Source organism: Lutra lutra, chromosome 16, assembly GCF_902655055.1.
Source record: "Lutra lutra chromosome 16, mLutLut1.2, whole genome shotgun sequence".
NCBI classification, from domain to species: Eukaryota; Metazoa; Chordata; class Mammalia; order Carnivora; family Mustelidae; genus Lutra; species Lutra lutra.
This window is the reverse complement of record NC_062293.1, coordinates 56,778,954-56,802,173: the sequence shown is the minus strand read 5'-3', so window position 1 is coordinate 56,802,173 and position 23,220 is coordinate 56,778,954. Positions and strand designations below refer to the sequence as shown.

General features: G+C 43.0%; 1 protein-coding gene and 2 long non-coding RNA genes across 3 annotated transcripts in view; 2 read left to right on the top strand and 1 right to left on the bottom strand.

Moving 5' to 3' along the window:
* LOC125086747 (uncharacterized) overlaps positions 1-8,006 on the top strand; it is a 19,057-nt gene extending 11,051 nt beyond the window's left edge. Inside the window, exons 2-3 of the long non-coding RNA XR_007123255.1 lie at positions 5,741-5,813; positions 7,901-8,006. This is a non-coding gene — a long non-coding RNA (uncharacterized LOC125086747). The remainder of the gene's footprint in view (positions 1-5,740; positions 5,814-7,900) is intronic.
* LOC125086745 (myosin-8-like) overlaps positions 1-20,367 on the bottom strand; it is a 26,919-nt gene extending 6,552 nt beyond the window's left edge. The window contains 39 exon segments of the mRNA XM_047706092.1: positions 906-943; positions 945-982; positions 985-1,102; positions 1,227-1,345; positions 1,700-1,826; positions 2,296-2,378; positions 2,381-2,529; positions 2,531-2,667; positions 2,669-2,683; positions 2,759-2,850; positions 2,933-2,986; positions 2,989-3,077; positions 3,150-3,189; positions 3,192-3,254; positions 3,257-3,332; positions 3,426-3,487; positions 3,490-3,619; positions 3,621-3,658; positions 3,661-3,667; positions 6,094-6,346; positions 7,794-7,930; positions 8,027-8,150; positions 8,503-8,620; positions 8,703-8,790; positions 10,396-10,463; positions 10,574-10,883; positions 12,153-12,323; positions 13,433-13,582; positions 13,673-13,791; positions 14,932-15,070; positions 15,232-15,335; positions 15,427-15,525; positions 16,399-16,462; positions 16,591-16,683; positions 16,768-16,882; positions 16,979-17,006; positions 19,178-19,334; positions 19,420-19,563; positions 20,143-20,367. Of these exon segments, the coding sequence (XP_047562048.1) occupies positions 906-943; positions 945-982; positions 985-1,102; positions 1,227-1,345; positions 1,700-1,826; positions 2,296-2,378; positions 2,381-2,529; positions 2,531-2,667; positions 2,669-2,683; positions 2,759-2,850; positions 2,933-2,986; positions 2,989-3,077; positions 3,150-3,189; positions 3,192-3,254; positions 3,257-3,332; positions 3,426-3,487; positions 3,490-3,619; positions 3,621-3,658; positions 3,661-3,667; positions 6,094-6,346; positions 7,794-7,930; positions 8,027-8,150; positions 8,503-8,620; positions 8,703-8,790; positions 10,396-10,463; positions 10,574-10,883; positions 12,153-12,323; positions 13,433-13,582; positions 13,673-13,791; positions 14,932-15,070; positions 15,232-15,335; positions 15,427-15,525; positions 16,399-16,462; positions 16,591-16,683; positions 16,768-16,882; positions 16,979-17,006; positions 19,178-19,334; positions 19,420-19,563; positions 20,143-20,352 (4,166 nt within the window). The 5' untranslated portion in view covers positions 20,353-20,367.
* On the top strand, positions 13,517-23,220 carry LOC125086746 (uncharacterized). Its single transcript, XR_007123254.1, has 6 exons — positions 13,517-13,644; positions 18,411-18,534; positions 18,693-18,780; positions 19,381-19,479; positions 21,858-22,057; positions 22,835-23,220. It is a non-coding gene; the product is annotated as an uncharacterized LOC125086746 (long non-coding RNA).

Genomic DNA, 23,220 nt, shown 5'->3' with positions numbered 1-23,220 from the left:
AGGCCCTGGGTTCAGCCCTTAGAAGTTGCTGCTGGTGCTCCATTGTACGTGTCTTACTACAGAAGTAATTCAGCGTTTGCAGGACTTGTGATTGAGTCTGGTCGCAGAAAATGATTCTTCAGGACAATTTTATTGATTGATGTATATATCTCATCTCATTCCAAAAAGGATTTGAGGCTAACTAGATATTTTACTGGGCAGAAATGTACTGTGCATACTCATTTGCTTTCTGACTTTCCATTTCATTTTATGTACTTTTTCCTTAGAGAAAAATAGATGGTTTCTGTTAATATGTATTTGGAGTTCTCACCAGAGAGAGAAATTGATGGATAAATCAGGACAGTTTAAGCAAGGCAAGTTTTCTTTTTTCCTTTTGAATTGCCCACATTCTTCATTCCCCATGGAGTGCTAAATCTACATCCTAGTGGTATAGAAAAGCCTTTCACCCTGAAGCCCAAGAAGATCTACTTGAAGGCCTTCTGTGGTCTACACACAGACTAAGGGTTTATTTTATTTAGACCAACTTTGGACATCATGTACAGTTTGGTGGCCTCCAGCATGGGTTTGAAGAGCTGTGTCTTCCTACTGCAATACTAAAGAAGGTGGGCTCTGGAATCAGGATATCTGGTTTTAATCATGTGCTCTTGGGTTAGTGGGTAACTCTCACAGCCTGTTTCCTCGTCTGTAACATAGGGGTAAAACATGACGTTGCTATGAAAACTAAATGAGCTAATGTGTATATATAGTAGTTGACACATTAGTGTGAGCTCCGTACTTGAGACATAGTGTGCTATTACTGTTATGTTACCATCATCGACATTATCATCATTGTGTTTCTGGGAATTGCTGAGTTGTTGCAGCTAGAAACCATGTCATTTTCCTCCCCCAGTGTTCACAGCACGTACTTGGCCTCTTCCAGCTCCTCTGTGCGCTGGATGGCGTCTGGTCTCGTATTTGGTCCTCCACTGGGCCACCTCGCTGTGGCCTTGGACAGAGCCCTCTGCAGCTCGGCCTTGCCCTCCTGCTCCTCCTCATACTGTTCCCGCAGCAGGTCGCAGTCGTGGCGGGAGGACTGCAGGGCATGGGCCAGGGCATTCTTGGCCTGCAGGAGGACTAGTTCAGTGACTTGAACGCATTTTTTTCAGTGATACATAATTTATATACCCAGACTAGAACCTAACGGATGTGCTTCGATTTGCTCAGCCAAGATCTTTGGTAAAACTCACTTTAGTATTCTTCTTCAGCTGACGCTTCAGCTCCTCGATCTGCTGCGTAGATGCTTGTTTGCTTCTTGAAAGCTGAGAGACTAAAGCATCTTTCTCATCTAATTGTCGGGAATATTCTCCTAAGAATAACAGACATAAATGAATTGGTTAACGGCATAAAACTATGCTTAAGTGTTCATATAGGTGTATACCTGTACATTTATATATGTATATACGTCAAATATATATTTTATCTGCTTCTAAATATGCATATAGAGGTGGTTGGAACTGGAGGCAAAAAGCAGAAATGCCACAGAAGCGTCACAGGTAAACTATTCTGCCGATTCTTGCTTTGCATTCTTTCTTACTTGCTCAGCACATTGCACCAGATTGTTTATTTCCCTCTAAAGTGGGAGAGAGTATTGCTGTTTCTCCAGAACCTCTGGACTCACTTTATCTAGATATAGTTCCAGGGACCAGGGGAAGGTCCGCACCTGCTTCGGTCTGCAGACGCGCTCTCTGAGCCGTCAGGTCGTTGATCAGCCGCTGCTGCTCCTCTTCCTTGGTCTTAAGTTCACTCACCTGGTCTTCTAGAGTGCGACACATCTTTTCAAGGTTCCCCTATGGGATGTGGCAGTGAAAGATGAGTCACTGAATGCAGTAAAAAAAAGTTAAAACTTGAATAAAAATACTTTCAAGTATTTTTAGAGTGATAAATTCAAGCATGAGTAGAAGTATGGTGCCAACTTGAGATGGGACAGGCTAAGATTTCAGCATGGTGAGGGTAGAATGTCCCTGAAGTAGCCTTTGTTGGAGCCCATTCATTTTCTCCAACAATACTGACACTTGCTTAAAGTGGATTTTGAAATCGTCTTAATAGGTAATAAGGAAATAAATAAGGAAATAAGGAAATGCTAACAGAAATGCTAATAAATAAGGAAATGCTAACAAATGAAGTAGAATGGAATATATTAGAATAGGAAATATTAGATTAGTGCTATAAACTGCCAGCAAACAATGTTTAGTGACAGAACAATGAGTATTCTGTCAGGTTATTAATTACCATCAGTTTAGAGATGGTTTGGGGTACCTTGGCTTTGGAAATGGCCTCTGCGTTACTGGCGAGGTCATCGATTCTCCATCTTCCTCTCGCTCTTTCCTTCTCCAGCTTTGCTTCACCCTCTGCAGGTTGTCTATCTGCTCCCCAAGCTCGAGCCACGCTGTCCGCGTGCTCTTCCTCAGGGTGGCCGCCGTGGCTTCGTGCTGCAGGGTGGCCTCCTCCAGGTCCCTGCGCATCTTCTGGAACTCGGCTTCGCGCTCTTGTCATCTCGATCTGGGCGGAAGTGGCCCCGCCGGCTTCCTCCAGGCGCTCGCTGATCTCCTCCAGTTCCCGGGAGAGGTCAGAGCGCTGCTTCTCTGCCTTTGGCCCGGAGGCCCTCTCTGCCTCGATCTCCTCCTCCAGTCTCCTCGATGCGGGCCTGGGGGTGACACATCAACATTAACATAACTCATCTCAGTCTCAGGGGTTTTGGGGTTTTTGTGAGATGGTTCACCTGCAGCTCTTTGATCTTCTTCTGTAGTTGAACTTCTACTGCCTGTTCATCTTCAATTTTGCTTAGCAGATTGCTGATTTCTAAATTCTTTCCTGTAGACAGAAGACCAAGACATATTACCTACTCATGATTGAAAGATGGTATCACATGGAATTTTTTTCTGGAGTTTCCTACTTTTGAGTTTCTCATCAAGTTGCTGCTTGTCATTTTCTATATCCATTGTGGATCTTGGGCCAATTTTAGGTCTCCCTCCAGTTTCCTCTTTGCTCTTTCTAGATCCATTCGAAGTTTCTTTTCTTGCTCTAGAGACCCTTTCAAGCTAATGAGAAAGGAAAATATATTAAACATTGAAAATGTTTTTTAAAGAAATCCTTTAGATGGATATAAAAACACACTTACATCATCCACTTGCTGCTCTAGCTTGGCTTTAGCTTGGTCAGGGTGTTGACTTTGTCCTCTTCTGCCTGCAGGTCATCCAGGGTCTGCTGGTGGGCCCTTGGAGGGCTTTCTTTTCCTTGGTCAGCTTTGCGATGGTTTCGTCCGACCTGCCAATCTCTTCGTGAGGTTTTTTCACCTTAAAAATAAAACGAGAAATGATAGCTGTGCTAAAGCATGTTAGTTAGGTTGGCAGAACGTCTGTATGGTAGGAACAGAATATGACGCATACCTTGTTCTCTGTGGCGTGCTTCTCCTTTTCAACCTTGGCCAGGGTCAGCTCAAGGTCGTCATGTCTTTCTTGAGCTCTGAACACTCATCCTCCAGTTTCCTCTTCTTGGCCGTCAGCTCAGCGTTGATCTCCTCCTCATCCTCTGCTCTCTCAGTCACCTCCTTGATCTTGGCCTCCAGCTGGATTTTGTTTTTTGATCAGTTGTTCACACCTTTCCTCTGCATCAGCAAGGCATCAGCTTCCTGTGGAGAGGTTCGTTAAGGTCATTAGAGAGCTTGTTACGGTTTTGAACTTGTTTTTTGCACAAAATAGTAGTGTTTGCTGACTTTTCGTGCCTTTTTTGGTATGAATATATATTAAACTTAATTGAACATTATTACATGGCCTGGAGAAATGGAGCTAATTAAAAGCAAGACTATAGACTTTAGAAGCAAATTAATTTGAAAAATGACTGGATTGAAGTGTCTAGGAGAATGATAGGCCATGGGAATCCTGAGGTCTTGTTTCAGTATTGTCTCTATATGGATGAACATGGGCAAATTACTTCATTCCTTTATCTTTAGTTTTCTGATATGTAGCTGAGAGGGTGGGAATAAATGATCATTGGGAACATTTCAGGTGTGATATCAAAAGATTTTTTAAAAAGAATTTATTTATTTATTTATTTATTTGTCAGAGCGCACAAGCATGGGGAGTGGCAGGTAGAAGGAGAAGCAAGCTCCCCACCGAGAGGGAGCCTGATGTGGGATTTGATCTTAGGACCCCTGGGATCATGACTTGAGCCAAGGCAGATGCTAACTGACAAAGCCACCCAGGTGCCCCCAGAGATTTTGACTTAGGTTGGTTAAATTTGGTTTCGCTCATTCCCTATTCAACTCAAGAAACTAGTTGTTTGGCTGAATTTAGAAAGGAAAAGAAAAAGAATTTAAATAAATTTATGCCTGTGAATACATTTCCATGAACTGTTTCTTGATATACTCACAACCTTCCTGATAGTCCACAGCAGTGCTGTAAATGTCCATAGTTTTCATTTGTACTTTAAGGATCACCTGTTAGTCTCAACATGAATTTTAGAATATACAAGAATGTGTAATTTTGAGGCATTACATAGCCCCTGAACAGTTTTTATGGTGACTGAGGAATTCCAATACAAATCAGCTCAGCCTTATTAGATTACTCTTGGCTGGGGAATTTCTTTAACTTCTCACTCAGTGTTTGTTTTGTTCATAGCTTATGTTTTTTTAAATGCTTAAATGAATGATAATGGGGACTTCCCTGGGGTCCCTGCTCTATTTGTAATAGTGATGTATTTGGTAAGTGTTTATTCACTGACTGATGACAAGAACCTGTGAAGAGACGCTAGGCTGAAGCAGCTGTTGGTTGCGTGTTTTGGGAAAATGTAACCTTCATGTAAGTGAAGGTATCAGAAGGGAAAGTTGAAAATAGCTTTAAGATTTTAGGGAAACTATCCTTTTCACAGGTTTTTTTTCCCGACCAGTGGTGGCTTTTAGACATGCAAAATGAGAGGTTATGCTTGGCCAGAGTACTGTTCCAGTCTGTCCCCACCCTGATTACAACTTCTTCCTGAGCTAGTAAACAGAAGCTTAAGAGTTGGGATGTCTGTCAGAGGAGGGCTCACAGAGGGAAATTGGCTCTACCTTATACTCTGGTTGCTCAGTTCATGTACTGCAGGCAGATTGTATTGGGCTAAATCTCAGGGGTTAGGGGATGGAGAGAATACGAATAAGGGGCACCTGCACCCCAGTGTTATAGCACAATGTTCACAGTAGCCAAACAGGCAAGAGCGGAGATGTCCATTTGACAGATGAATGGATAAAGAAGATAAAGAAGATGTGGTTCGTATATACCATGGGATATTACTCAGCCATTAGAAAGGATGGACATCTTACCATTGACACTGGGTTGGAACTGAAGGGTATTACGCTGAGTGAAATAAGTTAGTCAGAGAAAGACTGTTACCATATGGTTTCACTCATATGTTGGAATATAAAAAACAGCGTAGAGTATCATAGGGGAAGGGAGGGAGAACTGAATGGGAAGAAATCAGAGAGGGTAGACAAGCCATGAGAGACTCTTATGTATAAGAAAACAAACTGATGGTTGCTGGAGGGGAGAGGAGTGGAGGAATGGGGTAACTGGGTGACGGGCCTTAAGGGGGGGCACATAATGTGATGATGAGCACTGGTGTTGTGTGCAACTGATGAACCAGAAGTTTCTGCTTCTGAAACTAATGAGGTACGGTGTGTCGGCTACTTGAATTTAAAAAAAGAATAATGGCCTTTCTTTAATTTCAGTACAGTTTCAGACTGGCATCTGGAGAATAGGATGATCCTCGTAAGGCTGGGATGAAGCACGCCAGGCAAATGGGTAAGCTGTCTGACTGCAAGCTGGGTCCTTGCCCTTAAAAGCCTTCGTGGCTGCTAGATTTGTGATCTATTGAATGGTCTTTAGTCCTCCCTTTCCCATTTGTAATGTGGAAGTCATTGTGCATATCTTCCTCATAGGCCTACTGAAAGGTAAGTGAAACACCTAAAAATGTAACTTGAGATGTTTCTTTTCCAAGACAAGGCTGTTTGTAAATCTGAAGTAGGTATGCCTTCCAGAAACGCTGCGGTAACATGTTGCATTCAGAATACAGAATACTCACGGACTGGACCTGGAGCTGCAGGTCATTTTTCTCTTTTAAGAGAGTGACCATTTTTCCTCCAGTTCCTTCCTTTGGCCTCTGACTGGCAAGCTCGTCTTTGGTTTTCTGAAACTCTTCCTTCATGGTGGCCATCTCCTTCTCGGTCTCCGCGCTCTTGAGGAGTGGCTTGATCCTGAAGAAGAGCTTCATCCAGGGCCAGTGCTTGACGTTCATGAAGGCGCGGACGTTGTACTGGATGCAGAAAAGGGCTTCTCTGAAATGATGTAAAAATATCAGCGTCGATCAGGTCATCGGGGCCAGTGTTACTGTTGTCAGTTTTTATTTTACTCACAGGTTTCCCCCTGTGGTGAGCCCCGGGTGTGAATGATGCAGATTTTGTGTATGTTCCATGCGGGCTTTATACACGACACAGACACACTCATCGTAGTGCCCAGTGTAACCAGTTGCTAAAGTGTATGGCTCATATTGAATAGTTCTGTGTTCTCAAGACCCTTACCACACTAGCAAAGGAGCAGACCGTAGAGCGGGAGTACTTCGCACATATGAGAAACACATACCAGTTTAAGATCCTTTGAGATATTGCAGTATTGGTGATTTGGGAGTGGACGTGGCATTTGTGAGTTGGTTGTGCTGCCAGGCTGTTGGCCTGCAGAGTGAGCTGTGAGATGACACTGGATGCTGGGATGCCCCGCCTGAGGAGTTTAGGATTTAGCACATCTTTCTTGAAGCCTTTCCTCTTATTTTGATTACCACTGAATTATCCACTCATAACTTTTGTTAGCTTTTTCAGATAATGTACTGGCTTTCCTCAGATTCTTTCAAATGCCTCATTCTTATTTCCTTAATTAGATTGTTAATATCTATAGGTGATTTAGCATGCATTGAGCACCCAAATTTGTTTTATCTAAGTACAATTTTTAAATAGTAATAAAAGATGTCCCTTCTGCAAACTGTAGCACTAGACTAGCAAGCTTTGCTGTATACCTCTTCAAGCTTATTAAAATGAAAATTCACTTTCTGTATAGGTCCAAATTACAAGAACCATGACTCTGAGAAGGCAAATACCATGACACAAACCACAATGTAGACACGTGGGAAGGACTTGGGAACACTTACAATACCAGTCCAAGTAAGCAGGGGAGGAGCAAAATGAACGCAAAGTGTGTGTGGTCAGGGTAGGAGGGGGCAGGGAGTGCATCGGTGCTGGATAGATAGAGCTGGATAAGTCTCGCTGGAGAAAGGACAGAGGCAAGTTCTGGATTGGTAAATAAGTAAATTAGGACGAAGGGGAAGGGCTGGGGCAAACAGGAAAACAGGAGATAAGCAAATTACTCAGCCTGGCTGGAAAAGGCTGTGTGGTTGGGAATGACGGACGTCCTGGGAAATACAGAGGGCCTTGACAGCCACGCAAGGCAACTGGATTTGTCATGGGGGCCCGGGGGGCCACAGACTGAGATACGCATGTTGGAAACTGTGCTTATTACACGTTATTCTGGCAGCTCTGTGTGAGGTAGATAGATAGGGAGAAGCTGGAGGGAGTCCAAGTGTGAGGGCTCAAGAGAAGGCGGATATGTCTTAGCAGTATGTTCTAAACGTGTGAAAAGCATGTATTTGCCACAAAATGAAAGTTAATAAATGAGAAAGGCTGGGTGATAGTCCCATAGGGACTTTACAGTGCAGATAATCTGCACTGTTGTTACCTCCTTTGCAACATCTTCTGATACTCGACCCTCATTAGGAATCCCCTGCAGACGGCCTGAGTTCTTGTTATAATCTGGGCCAACTTTTCATCTCTCATTTCTTCCAGAAGACCCAGAAGTCCAGCTTTGAAGAAAACCTGGAAAAAAGGAGGATCCCGAATCTACCCCATGGTACAGGAGAGACAGAAATAGAAGAAGGGCATGGAGCAGTAAGGAATAAATGACAGATATACCTTGGTATGTCCAAATTTATACTGGGTGTGGTCAATATCAATAGAGGCAAGAAGTTTCTCCGAAGCCTTCTTGCTGTCGATGAACTGTCCTTCTGGAATAGCGCTTGCATTTAAAACTTTGTATCTGTTCAGTCAAACAAAGGAAAGAATGATTAGCGAGGTATGATTATATGGGGCAACCAAATGACCCCAAAAATCTGAGAAAAAAAGTAAAAGAAAATCCAGCTATCCTTCAGGTGCAGATAGTAACACAGTGTGATTTTTCTGTAGTTTAATGCATGCGTCCTTCCTATTTATAAAAAATATCATTTCTTCGAACTGTCATCCTGTCCTACTGCCAGAAGACTATATTACCTGACTTCTTAATTTTATAGCATTTACTAAGCAGGGCACATGAAATACGATGGACAGAGGACAGCAATTAAGATGATAGAATGGTCACAGCATTCAGTGAAATACAACAAAGAGACACTGGCCTTTGTTTAAAATCCCCATAAAGGATCCTGCTCGGGAACCCCTTCCTGCAGATGCGGATCCCTTCCAGCACCCCGTTACATCGCAGCTGGTGCAGGACAAGTTCATGCTCCATGGCCCCTGAGAGGAAAAGCACACATGCCTCATTTCATGGTCTAAAGCAAGCATCCTGGAGCTTGTTCAGGCAATGGGTGGGTCTTACCTGGAGTCTTGGTTTCGTTGGGGATGATGCAGCGTACAAAGTGGGGGTGAGTGCTCCTCAGATTGGTCATCAGCTTATTTAGATTTTCCTAGAAAGCCAGACAGAAGGGACTTGATGAGAAAGTTTGATTTCAGATTGCTTTTTTGTAATTATTTGGAGTGAACCTAGGCAGTCCCTTAACTGTGAGGTATAAGCCTCTGAGGCTTCAACTGTTCTGTGTTTTTAATGTCTTCGGAGTTCTAGACTGCCAGTTAGTCACAAGGCCAAGTGCTGGGAAGAAATGCAGTTCTCCAGGGTATTCATTTATAACAGTTAGGATCTATTCTCTAAACAAACTGCAAATCCCATAGCCTTGATGCATAGGAATTGCTCTCGTCTGGGAATCAGAAGACAGAATCTGTGGTCTCATTCTGCTACTGATGAGCTGCTTGACTGTAAAATCCCACTTGTCTTTCTGGACCTTAATCTGAAAAGAGTTGAGATTACCTCTAAATCCTCTTTCATCTGTCTCAGTGCTAGTAATTTTCACCGTTGTAGTTGACACTGGGAACCTAAGCTAGCCCTTGTCCCACCTTTGCCGTTCCTTCCTTGAGGTTATTATTCTCCATGGAACCTGTGACTTCTTGTTTGTAAATTTTTTTTTTTTGACGAGTCTAAAATCATGAGACTGTATAATCTTGCATGGGTGGTTCTTGGGTGCCTGGGAATGATCCACAGCCTGAAGCATCTAGGGGATGTTATTTCAAAAATAAAGTAATTGCTTATGACTGATGATGATGTCTTACTCAACTATAGAAAACTCACGTGTGAATATTTCTCAGTATTTCTTAGGTATAGTCTTTGAGAAGGCCCAGTTGCTTTTTTCTTCTTTCATATCCCAGTTAACTATTAGGAAACAAAATAAGTACTGTGGGCTTCTCTTCTTGAAGGCATGTGCAAGGATAAGTTTATGAAGCAAGAGCCTACTTGGAGAGATAAGGCAAATTGGTAGTGCAAAAGAAAAAGAACTGGCCAGTCTTCCTGTTCTAGTCATGGGTTATAGTCTTCAGTTTTAAAAGGAATGAGATTTAGCTGTGCAGATTCTGACAAAGCAGCCGTGGTCCAGACATTTCACACATTTCCCTTTGGAAGAGTTAGTTGTTAAGCTATCTGACAAAATCACATTATTTGTAGTAAAATTATTTGTTATTTTAATCTTAAGAGATATTTTTTAGCTTAATCATCCAAACAAATCATTAGTCTTGGTTTTAGAGGATTTTCTGCCATTATAAAAATTAAATCCACATCAGAGGACAAAGATGTATATTGGGGGAAGGATGTGCTAAAGAGCGTGTCTCTGGTTCATTGTCAAAGAACTCAGGAGTGTTCTCGAAGGGCAACATTAGTAGAATAAAGATAACAGCTTTCCTTGGGTACGGCTTTGAAGTTCAGCTATGCTTCTTTAAAAATCAGCCTGATTACATAATATGAAAGCTGCTAAGGCTGTTTCCGCATTACTGAACACATTAGATGATCGTAATGAAGAATAATGGGTAGAGCATCTGGCCGGCCCTGTAAGAGAAGTATTGCTTGGTTCTACCATGATAAGAGTGAGTATTTGAACATTCCACTCTCTCCTGATTTATTCTAAAACCTGTAATTATGATAATTTATAGAAACCGAATAGAGTTTTTGGGTGAAATTTGTACTTTACCCTGAAAAGGGCTGACACCGTCTGGAATGAAGAACCCTTCTTCTTAGCACCTTTCTTTGCGCCACTATCTGAAGTAGAAAGAACAACCTGTCAATTGGAGCAGAATCCTAGAGGCTGGAATGTTATATTGACATTTGGTGGGAATGGGCTTCATTTAGTTTAAGGGCACAGAAAGTACCTGCTTCAGCACTTGCATAGGTGGAAAAGAGACTGGCCAGAGTCTTCATAGCGGACTTCTGGTACAGCCCAACCACAGTGTCATTCAGAGGGTCCTTGTTCTTGTCAAGCCAGCCACCAATGTTGTAGTCCACGGTGCCGGCATAGTGGATCAGAGAGAAGTGGGCCTCGGCCTTGCCTTTAACAACCTTGGGCTTCTGGAAGTTGGCCGACTTGCCCAGGTGCTGGTCATACAACTTGTTCTTGAAGGAGGTGTCTGTGGCCTTGGGGAACATGCATTCCTCTTCCAGGATGGAGAAGATGCCCAGTGGCTGAATTCAGAAAGGTGGACATTAGTGTCAATGTATCTTTCCCAAAAGATGCAGACCTGGTGGCTGTATCAGATTGAATTATCAGAACTGCCAAATAAATAAATAAATATATAAAATAAACCAGGTCATAGCCCACAAAGAATCCGTTCATTATCATTGGAGTGGCTTTCCCACCATTCCTTGTCATATTCAATCCATAGCACACTTTCAGGTAAAAGAATAGCAGAATAGAAACTCCAAATGTCAGTCAGTATAGCATGTACGGGCATTTTGTTAAAATGTTCTGTGTTATCACACTTTTTGCCTATTTAATGCATTAATCTACTGTCACTTCTATTTTGTTACGAAAGGGATTTACTGACTTAGAGTGATGTTTACTTTATATGCAGTAGTTGAATAATATAAATAATCCAAACCTTATTTAAGACATTTTCTGTATTTAATCCCTTTTGGATTATGGAAAACTATAAGCACTTAGACTTCTTGACTTCCAAACAGATTATCTTTCATAGAGGTTCTCGCTGAGTTATATGTGTACTAATTTTTACCTAGAAAAAATATTTACTTATGTTGCTGATGTCTTCGATTGTGATGGAGATAGATTCAGAGCTAGTGAGGTAGTTCTGCTGGTGGAGCTGATCATCTCAATTGAGTTTTCAGAGCTGCTTTAAAATCAGGTTTGAGTTGCTGTTAGCACAAAACTGGTTAGAACAGAATGAAACTAAACACGCTGATCCTCCTCCTCCTCCTCCTTCTTCTTCTTTTAAAGATTTTATCTATTTATTTGTCAGAGAGAGAGAGCAAGCACACGGGCAGGCAGAGGTAGAGGAAGAAGCGGGCTTTCAGCTGAGCAAGGAGCCAGATGTGGGGCTCGACCCCAGGACCCTAGGATCATGACCTGAGCTGAAGGCAGACGCTTAACCGCTGAGCCACTCAGGTGTCTGCTGTCACTCTGATCCTTCATATGCAGAAGTTGAAAAGAGGAAGTTAGTTCTAAACAAAAATTCTGTTTGTTCTGATATCCGTCTATGTAAGATCACCGTGATACTTTCGAGAATTGCTTCATACGCTTGGGAAAGTTATCCTTGCACTCTGTCTTTCCTTTAGAAGTCAAACAGAGCAAGGTGCTGGGGTGGCTCAGTCAGTTAAGTGTCCAACTCTTGATTTCAGCTCAGGTTTTGATCTCAGGATTATAAGTTCAAGCCCCGAGTTGGGCTGCATGTTGGGCATGGAGCCTACTTAACAAAACATGAAGAAAGTCAAACAGACCTTCTCGATGAGCTCGATGCAGGCAGCCAGGTCCATCCCGAAGTCGATGAAGGTCCACTCGATGCCCTCCTTCTTGTACTCCTCCTGCTCCAGCACGAACATGTGGTGGTTGAAGAACTGTTGCAGCTTCTCGTTGGTGAAGTTGATGCACAGCTGCTCCAGGCTGTTGAACTAAATAAAACAAAATTTTCAACATTAAATGGATTTTTTAGCAGTAAAATTCTGAAAAATTCTTTTATTGAAAAACTGAAAAATTCTTTTAGTGAAAAAAATATGGAATCCAGTAAAGAAATAAAATTTAAACTAATTGTTGTTCTTTCAGAGGTCCCAAGGGAAAAAATGATGATTTTTTTTGACATGAGCCTTTATTGTGAATTCTGGGCATTATTTAAAGGCACAGGTGTCAATTATATAGCAAGACTTCTGGTAGAATTGACCTCTTCACAGCTGTAAGCTTGCATAGCAAAAGCATACCTTGAAAGTACAACCATGGTCCCATGAGATATGGTTTGGTTTTAAGGGTGAAGACAATTTATTGGAAAGACTCACTTCTTTTATCATCCCACTCTCCAATTCAGGATAAAGTTCTCATTTTCACTCTTGTCTGTCACAGAATAAGGAAAGCTTATGCTGCAACCTTTTAGTGGATGTACAAAGTGGAATAATAGGCAAGTTTTTCTCCTCTCCATCTCAAACGTCTAGACACTATTCCTCTTGCCGGGTCTGTCAAAGTAGGGACCTGATAACCTGGAGTCTTTGTACTAATTTACACCCGCCTTTTACACATGCTACAGCGGATGCCCTAGAGGTGAAATAGTGCATGTCCGATGAGCCTGGGACAGGAGAGACTATGACCAGTGTGCTTCCTCCTCTACCAGAGATGCCCTGTCTACATGTCTGGGCTCTTGCCCTGGCTTTGCCTTAAAGGGCTGTGGGATCTCTAGCAAGGGTTTTCATTTCCCTGTGGCTCTTGTTTTTCCACATGTAATTCGTAGTAATATTCATTATCCTTTCATGGGTTGTTTGGAAGATTAAATGAGGGATCATTAAATGAGCATCTTAAAGTGCTTAGTGGAGTCCAGAAATACCCTCACTCCTCCACAAATGCCAGTGATGGTTGTCATTACGTTTCTGTTACTGTCTAGCTGTGTGGGAGGTCACTCCTGTCCTGGGTGCTGATGGAGGAAGCAGTGTGGACACCATAAATATACAGGAATGCCTAGTGTATCAGAGCCCACAGTATTTTTCTCTCACTTTTTTTTAATATGAAGACAACTCACATCAAAGATCTCAAAGCCGGCGATGTCCAAGACCCCGATGAAGTACTGCCTGGGCTGCTTGGTGTCCAGCTGCTGGTTGATGCGGGTGACCATCCACAGGAACATCTTCTCGTAGACGGCCTTGGCTAGAGCGCCCACGGCGTTGTACACCTTTGTGGACAGAGTAGTGATTGTTGGCGCTACTGAAGGCATGTTGTGAAGGCCTGGGACGGGTATCATTCACTGAGGTCACACACTCACCTGCTGCACAGTCTGGCCTTTGGTGACGTACTCATTGCCAACCTTGACCCTGGGGTAGCAGAGGGCTTTGAGCAGGTCAGCAGAGTTCAGGCTCTGGAGATAGGCCGCCTTGTCAGCAACTGCAGACATAAAATTCAAGAAACGTTTAATGGTGGATATCCCCTTTAACCCAATTTTCTATTTTTCTCCAACCCATTTTCTTCATTATTTAAATAAAAAGTTTTGAGTAATTCTGTAGAAGGTCAGATGAGGTTCCCTGTACGTCAGAGCACATTGGTCTTTGGGGATTTATTGCAAGCAGCTTTTGAGAAATTCATCAACAGTTAACATACGTCCAGTGTATATGGCAACACTTTATGTAAGGCAAGAACCATAGGCCCTGCTCTTAAGGCAGACACATTAGGTGTGGTAGGAAGCAAGAGATAAATACATCTTAATATTTGCTGTTAGGGAGAGGTAAAAGGACCAATATTTGGATCCTGATTTCAGTTTTGGTCCTCCCAGTTTAAATCTACTTTTTCAGTTTCATTATCTGAAGATGTGGGTATTAAATTTCACTATGCGCCCTCTTCGGAGTCTCTTTCTGAAATTCTGCCAAGGACTGTAATGTAAATGCCACAGGTCCAGTACCACAGAAACTGCTGACAAGTTTAGAGGAGGGAGAGATTGTATCAAGCTGGGGGAGGAGGGTTTCAGAAAGGCTTCAAGGAGCAGATAACTTTAGTTTCCTTGGTAGGTCCTTTATGTTCCACACATGGAACACATGATTTTCTTTCTCAGTTCTTTGTTTATCTGACTGCCTAGAGTGCCTGCAGACAGCACACATGTGCACAGATGACTAGGGATGTCCTTTGCCCCCTGCTCTGTCAGGCAGATCCTGTCTCCCTAGGCACTAGTGGGCCAGCCAGTGCTGAAGTAGGCTAATATGCCAACTTGTATCACGTACGTGGCCACCGTTGCCTTAGCAGAGCAGGAGCACTGTGCTGTCTCTTCCTTTCTCTCATGATCTGGCCCCAGTTGTGCTTTTTAGATATGTCTTTCTAAGTACCTGTTAGGGTTCATTTTCACTTATCTGGGCTGCTTAGAAATGATGAAGCTAGGACACATGAGGGAGGAAAGATGGGGAGGAAAGTGTGTGGGGTGTGTAAATATGTACATGCCCTCCAGAATTTTAGCTGTAACAGAGATATGAGTTTAGAATAGACTTTTTTTCCTGCCATAATCTTTAATTCAGACCCAGAAGAAGGTTCATCTGGTACCTTCAGTGCCATCCGGCTCGGCCTGCTCCTCACGCTGCTTCTGCTTGAACTTCATGTTCCCATAATGCATCACAGCACCCGTGAGCTTGTAGATGGAGACTTTCTCTTCAGGAGTGAAGCCCAGGATGTCAATGGCGCTCTGCCAGGAGAAATGACAGGACAAAGGTTAGGGCAGAAGACACTGACTTATTTTGGAGAATTTATACAGTATTGTAGAATAACCACACTTCCAGTGGACTCTTCCTGCACTTAATGAGATTTTTTTCAGAGAGAGAGTGTGAGAGTGTGTGTGAGACTTACATCTGTGGCCATCAGCTCTTCTTGGTCATCAATGCTGGGGACTGTGATCTCCCCTTGACTGACGAAGGCATAGTCATATGGGTTGGTGGTGATCAGGAGCATTTCTGGGTACGTACGGTTGAGGGTATACATTTTACATTAGAAATTGTTAATAGAACTATTAATGTTTATCTGTGAATTTAAGTTCTTCCTTACCAATCAGATCTGGCTTCTTATTGGAAGTGATCTGATAAAAAATATGATAGCTTCTTTCTGCCTTCAGCTGGAAAGTAACCCTAGACTTTTCTAGAAGATCTGGAAATAGAAATATATATTAAATTAGAAAAAATCAATACAACTGAAATATATATATTTTTAGAAGGGGGGAGAAGGAGAGAGGGAGGGAAGGGAGAGAGGGAGGGGGAGGGGCAGAAGGAGAGGGAGTGAGAGAATCTTAAGCAGGCCTCTCACTCAGTGCAAAGCCTGGTGCAGGGCTTCTTGATCTTACAACCCTGAGATCATGACGTGAGCCAAAATCAAGAGTTAGATGCTCAACTGACTGAGACACCCCAGTGCCCCAGTGCTGCTGAAATACCAGATGAACCTCAGTGTCTTTGCTAAAACTGGGGGTATTATGTTAGACTTTGTTGAGATTTCTGCCTGATGATTGATCCTCTTGGTGCTGCATATAAGAATTCCAAATACATATGGCAACTGTGCAAGTTTCTCACCATCTAAGAGTATAGACAAAAGCCTGTCTGCTCCAGTAAGAATAAATTTTTAATATGGGGGACCTGTGACCTCTGGATTATAATCAATCTGTAATATCTCCTCCTTCCTCATGTCACCTGAGACTTTGTGGTGAGTGATTACTTAGAAGTATCTGCCAAAGCTCAGACGAAGAGAAGTACTGTAAGCCTATAGATGACTTGCAGGAATCCAGAGGTAGTCCTCGTGTTTGTCCTGGAAAGAATATCAGAATTGCTTCTGTGGCAGGAATTTCAGAATATGCTCCAGAACCATCAGTCTGCACTGAGGTTGACAGAGCACACAGCGGGTTTATGGATAAGTCCGGCATTAGCTCATGGGCAACGCTGGCAGCAGGCTTGGCACATGCCAAGTGTTCTGAATATCCTGCATATGAAATCACTCATTTCTCTTTGGATTTTTAGTCGTCCTGTTACTCACATGTTTCAATATCTGCAGAAGCCAGCTTCCCTGTAGTACCAAAGTGGATTCGAATGAATTTACCCTTGAAAAGAGAAAGATTGGTATGGAAAAGTTGAAGCACACAGAAGGATGCAATTGAAATGATAATTCGGATATGCCTTCTCTGGCATGGAAGGGCTGAGAAGATCCCTCTGTGACCAGGAGACTTACAAAGCGAGAGGAGTTGTCATTCCTCACGGTCTTGGCATTGCCAAAGGCCTCCAGTAGAGGGTTGGCACTGATGATTTGATCTTCAAGGGTCCCCTGCAAAGGCAAGAGCAGTCCTTACCTCCAGGGCTCCAGACTTTCCAAGAGCCCTGAGAGTCTAGAGTCTGGCTGCAGACCCACCTGCATTTTGCCAGAGGTAGCTTCCTCCTTCTTCTTCTCCCCGGTGACTGCAATTGTTGCAAAGTACTGGATGACACGCTTGGTGTTCACAGTCTTCCCTGCACCAGATTCTCCGCTGTCAAACAGAGACCAGAGAAGAGATCAGAATTATTATAGCTCATATTGTCTATATCTAAGACAATCAAAACCAGAGAAGGGAAGAATCACGTACGTGATCAGGATGGACTGGTTCTCACGATCTGTGAAAGAGAAATCAAGACCATCAGTTAAAAAAGAAAAAAAAAACATTCAATATAAAGATTAATGAGTCAGTTTAGATCAAACACAGCTTGTTTTTTTAACATTTTGAAGATGTCACCTATGATTTTGGTTTTATGGTTAGTCCCCAAAGAGCACTTGGTTCTTGGAGTAAAATTTGTGACAATGACAGGCAGGCTATCATCTGTTTCCTTTTATATCTTATTAATTTTTAAAGACTTCGTGATGATCAATTTCAAACACATACCAAGTAGAGACAGTAACATAGGGAGCCTCCCATGTTCCCATCATACAGCTATGACAATTATTATCATTTGGCCAATTTTATATCATCTGTACTCCCATTCCATTGTCCCTGGATTATTTTAAAGAAAATCTCAGGTATCCTATAATTTTCTCTATCAGTACTTCAGTAAGAATTATAGAATTTTGAACTCACGAGGGATCTTAGAAATTACCAAGGTCAACTCTTATTTAACAAACCATTAAAGAAGAGGAGACCTACAGAGGAATCAGTGACTTTTTGAATAATAATTATGTAGCTCACTAAGGTCAAAGATATTCAAGTCTTTTGACTTCAACTTTATATATTTTTCTGCTACTTGCCCTCCTCCCAGCTCTTGGCATGACTAATATGAGTGCTGGTAACACTAAATAGGGAAGGGATCTGGAATTGTAAATGTGTTCATTTAGTCTTATGTTCCTTTTAATTTCATGTACATTTCTAAATCATAAAAACAGACATTTTCACTAGTTATATGACTGATGTTTTGAATTTATGCCAATTATCTGATATGTTAAATCTCCAATTCTGTTTGAATGAATTCTCAAACCTAAAAATCTATCATTGAAATAGATACAAATCTGGATGTTATTTCGATGTGGATATAGACTTCAGAGAACTTATTCAGAGCAGTAAAAGGAGATTTTAGAACATACTCAAATGGGTTTTTTTCCAATAGCCGAAAAATTATGAAAGATCCTATCACATCTCATGGGAGCACTGATAAGAAAACAAAGTTCTAGTCTCTTTTGGCAAAGTTAAAATAAGATGAACCAGGTCAGAGGTCACAGTTTAGCATGGTTTTACATGCAGATCACATTTGTAAGCCATAAGTGATCTTGAACTTGGAGCAGCCCCAGTGTTGGGGAGTGGAGACCTTGGTGTAGAGGTGGTGGTGTACAGAGCCGAGTGAGTGCAGCTGCTGAGTATTACAGCCTCTGAAACGAGCCAGCCCGTGGATCATTTCTGGAAGGTAGCTAGCTTCTGCTGACGACGAAAGAATAGTTTCCTGGCATGAAATCCTTATGGAATTGCTGGCCAATTTATAATGGAAGATTCCTATTTTATTCTTTTCTCTTCTCTCTTCTCCTTTAACACACAGCTTAAAAACAAGTGCAGCAAAACAAACCAAACCCAGAAAAGAACCAAACCCTCTCAGTTTCCCAAACCCTATGGAACAACAGGAAACTCCGGAATTTGGAGTATTTCCAAAGGCAGTACATTTGGTGTGTGAAGATAAAAGGTTTTGATGCTATACTTGGGCCTGTAATGTCTATCAGATCTGTTTGTTTATGCTTTGAGAAGACAGGAATAACAGATTTTGATACGATTTCAAAAATATTTTCAGAGGAAGAGGCATTTTTGTTTTCTTCCGTTCTAATAGGAAAATGCTTCAGAATCATTGGGAGGAAAGTGGTAGATCTTTCTACCCCAAAGGCTCACACTATTTGCTGTGTCGTTTAACCATGGAGGTAAGAATTCACAAAACTTTCCACCTGTAGCTGGTAACCGTTTTCCTTGATTGCTGTGTATGTGCCTATTTTAAAATAATGGATTTGAACTTTTCTCCTGTCGAAATCAGAAATTAAAACCTATGGGAAAGTGGCAGATGGCGTTTACAGAGGTCTGCTGATCGTTTCCGCCTGGCTCCCGCTTACTGGATGGGTTAGCTGGGCAGGTCAGTGAGCTCAGCCAGCTGCCCTTTCCTCTCTCTGAAATGCGGATGACACTAGCTCCGGGAGTTCCGTGAACATGGTGAAGCCCCATGTGGCTGCGATGTATTATTATAATCAAGGGCTAGACAGAGTCTGTTTGTTAAAGGTTCTCTTTCCATGTATCTGGACATAAATAGCTGCGTCACCCCCTCACCGGTCAGCATGAACTGGTAGGCGTTGTCGGAGATGGAGAAGATGTGGGGCGGGGCCTCCTGACGCTTTTTGCCTCGGTAGGCGGCCACCACCTCGGGGTTGTACACCGGCAGCCACTTGTAGGGGTTCACGGTGACGCAGAAGAGGCCCGAGTAGGTCTGAGAAAACCAGAAAATGTGACATGTGGATCTTGTCTTTACCCAGAGAGATAGACAGAATAGAGATATGCTGAAGGGCACTCACGTAGATCATCCAGGCTGCGTAACGCTCTTTGAGGTTGTACAGCACTCCAGGCTCGTGCAGGTGGGTCATCATGGCCATGTCCTCGATCTTGTCGTATTTGGGAGGGTTCATGGGGAAGACTTGGTCCTCCCTGACGGTTAGAGTCTGGCAAGTAAAGTGAAAGACCACTTTGTATTAATGGTGGGACACAGAGTTGGTTTGTCTGTTTGCTTTGCTTATAAAACTATAATTACTGACGTCTTTCATTTATTTAGTATTCTTTAAATAAAGGGATGAAAGTATATTTGTTTGAGAGTTTGATGCTAAGAAAACCTGTCTCCTATGATGAACTAGGATACTATCTTTTTTAAAAGATGGTTTTTCTTCTCACATCCAATCTAGGGGGAAGGAATGGGGAAACTAATACATTATTTAGCTCAGGAAATAACAATACTTTGCTGACAGGAGAAGCTGGCTTCTGTTTCTAAACCTCCAAACTTGGGGTTTGGAGTGGGAAGTGGGGAGTTCAGGGATATGGTGGCGGCTGACTTCAGTGTGTCAAAGTCCTGTGGATAGGTGGGAAGGGGGGACCCGAGGTGACTGCTGGGAACCTCCTTAGCCATCTAAATCAGGAGGGTGTCTGTGGTGGCAGGAGGCTGAGGTTCCCAGTCAGGAGAACTTCACCTTGAATGAGGAGACGCAGGAAGGCGGCTGGGAGTGTTTTCTCCCCGTGTGTTTACTTACTGCCCCACCTTCTGTCTTCACAGTTACTTTCCCTCCTTCCCTGCTCTGTATGGTGCTCTTCACGTAGGAGGCCTTGGGCTCTGCGACAAACACCGATGTTTTAGCATCGAAGGGTTTGTTTTGGGCCTCGATGCGCTCCTTTTCCGATTTTCGGAGGAAGGGAGCAGCTTCGCCAAAAACCGCCATCTCAGCATCCGAGCTCGCGCTCATGGCTGTGGTTTATTTAGCAGAGGATTCTGTCTTGGGAAGGAAATGGGGCAGAGAGAGAAACAGCAACCGGAAGTTACACCTGTGAGCTAGGATGTGTCATGAAAGAGGTGTTGTACCCTCATTGCTTGGGCTATCAGTGCTCCCCCAGGCTGTCCTTGACCCATGTCCTCACACAGGCCAATGGACTGGGCAGGCATGAGGTTGTGACTGGAGGGCTTCATTCTTAGTAATTTGCAGATTTCCTTCTGGGATCACATACCTTGATCCTCAGGGGCCAAGTGCCTACAGTGGAACCCTTGCAGGTTTAAATGTCTGCGCTGTAACAGTCTCTACAGTGGTGGATTGTTCTCTAGCAACTGTCTTTCTTTAATCCCTAGTTTTTCTTCAGCATGGTGTTTGCACCTGCCATATACTGGGACTGTCATATAGTCAGGAGAGAAGTTTTGTCTTGTGCAGAGCAAGTTTGATATTTCAAAGCTTCAAAAACTTGCTTTACCATTTTAATTGGCCATTTTTTTCCTCTTAAGGCTCGTGTTATTATTATTTTTTTAAGATTTATTTATTTGGGGGTGGGGAGCAGAGGAAGAGAGAATCTCAAGCGGACTCCCTGTTGAGCATAGAGCCCAATGCGGGGCTCGATCTCATCACCCGGAGATCATGACCTGAGCTGAAATCAGGAGTTGGCCGCTTAACCGACTGGGCCACTCAGGTGCCCCAAGGCTTGGATTATTTTTAATATTTAGTATATGTTAATATTTAGTACTAAATCTCTCAGTGGGTTGTTAAAAGAACCATATAACAAATTCTTAATACCGTGTGGTTTTGTCATTTGGCCTGTTACCAAGAGAATTAGTGTTGCCTAATTCCACAATCTCTTTTGACACTTTCTTTTTTTGCATGAGAGATGTCAACTGTCAGTTAACAGATCTAACCACAGAGAAATGAGAGAGAGGGCCCTTCTTCCCACATACATTCCCCATTAATAAAAGAAGAGAGAAATGTAAGGGTTCATCACATGTAAACCATTGTCCTCTGATGGATAGATAGGCTTCTGCAGGATTGGCATGTTAGATTGGTTGAGTTTGTCCTTTCCTTTCAGGTGTAAATTACTTGGGGAAGGGCCAGGCCCTCTCCTAAGTAAGGCATGGTATTTTTTTTTTTTTAAGATTTTTATTTATTTATTTGACAGAGAGAGAACACAAGTAGGCAGAGAGCAGGCAGAGAGAGAGGAAGGGAAGCAGGCTCCCTGCTGAGCAGAGAGCCCGATGCGGGGCTCGATCCCAGGACCCCGGGATCATGACCTGAGCCGAAGGCAGAGGCTTAAACCACTGAGCCACCCAGGCGCCCCGTAAGGCATGGTATTTAGCACTCTGTGGGTGTACCACCAGGGACTTTTTAGATGAGCATTAATCAAACTTTCTAAAGAAACAAATAACAATGTATCATGAAAAGTAACTAAAACATTATGGTTGTCACAAGATGTTTGTCTTTTCATTTTTTAAAAGGATTTTTCCAGGGTGTTTAAAAAGATACCCATAAGATGTCTAAGGGTTAGTGCTTTGCAGGAGGTCTGTCAGAATTCATTCTGTCCCAAATGGTCCTTCAACCCTGGAACTCAGGCGAGGGGAGAGTGGAGGAGAAGGCGTCCTGGAGCCGCATTTTCCTAGCATGCACAAGCAGTCATTTGGAAGCCCCAGCTGCTCAGGTAAGAGCAGGAACGTGGAAATGGTATACAATTAAGAGTTGTTCCCAATTAAGCATTCTTCATTGCCTGAATGCCCTGTGTCATCAACATGCCCAGAAAGCAGAGGCTTACCTTGGGAGTTCCAGATGAATCGCAGGTTCAGAAGTGGCTGACACTGTAAAACGACAGGTCTCTTATTAGCGAAGCTCTGACATTCCGGTAAAACAGTGACAGAATTATATTGCCCTGCTCTAAAGCTCGGCTCTGTGGAGATAAAAATCAGACTGGGGAGGGACGGTTTCATGCCCAGAGGTGGGCCACTGGGTCAGCTCTTCCTGTCCCTGGGGGTCCTTTCAGCCCCAAGGTCCCCATCACTCACCTCTGGTTCTCGGTGGAGATGCGGCAGGCGGGGCCCCCGTGCTTATGTAGGCACGAGTGTGCTGACGCTGCCGCCTCTCGCTTTTGTCAGGGAGGGCATTTGGCAACATGACCCTCGGCATAATTCGTGCTGACATTTGGCATGTTTGGATATAATTAGAAGTATTCATATCATTTTGAGTATGTGAACCAATCTCCTATAAATAATTCGACAGGGACCAATCTGCAGGCAGAGAATGCTTTCTAGTATGCTGGGAAGGTGATCTTTGACCGTGCCTGGTGGGGCCTCAGAGTCCGTTCCCATGAGCTATATTCGAGCTGGCAAACTCTTCTACACATACCTGTGGTAACCCAGGGATCTGATTCTCAGCAACACATTGCTGTCGGACCGTATCCTCTTCTCTTTATTTGTTACCACAGGAGGCCTGCACTTCATCCCCCTGGGTCACTTCCAAGGCTCACCGTTGGAGTCTGGCCTTGGGCAGCAGTGCCTAGGAGGGAGGAGAGTCTCCTCTGCGCCCCCACCATTGGCCCAGTGCCCACCCCCTCAACACTGAAGAACATTAGTTCAATACAGAATCATATGCCTTCATTGCAGGAAAAAATGCACAGTTAAGCAGAGAGAAAAATTGTCTATAGTCCCAGTATGCACAGATAAGATAAAGATGTCTAAGTGGCATCATGCTATATATGTGATTATAGTACCTATATGTCCCGTAATCTACCTAAAAATGATATTGAAGGTAATTTTCATATCAGTGATAAAATTGGCACCCTTTTAAAATAGAGTATTTTATGATTTTTTT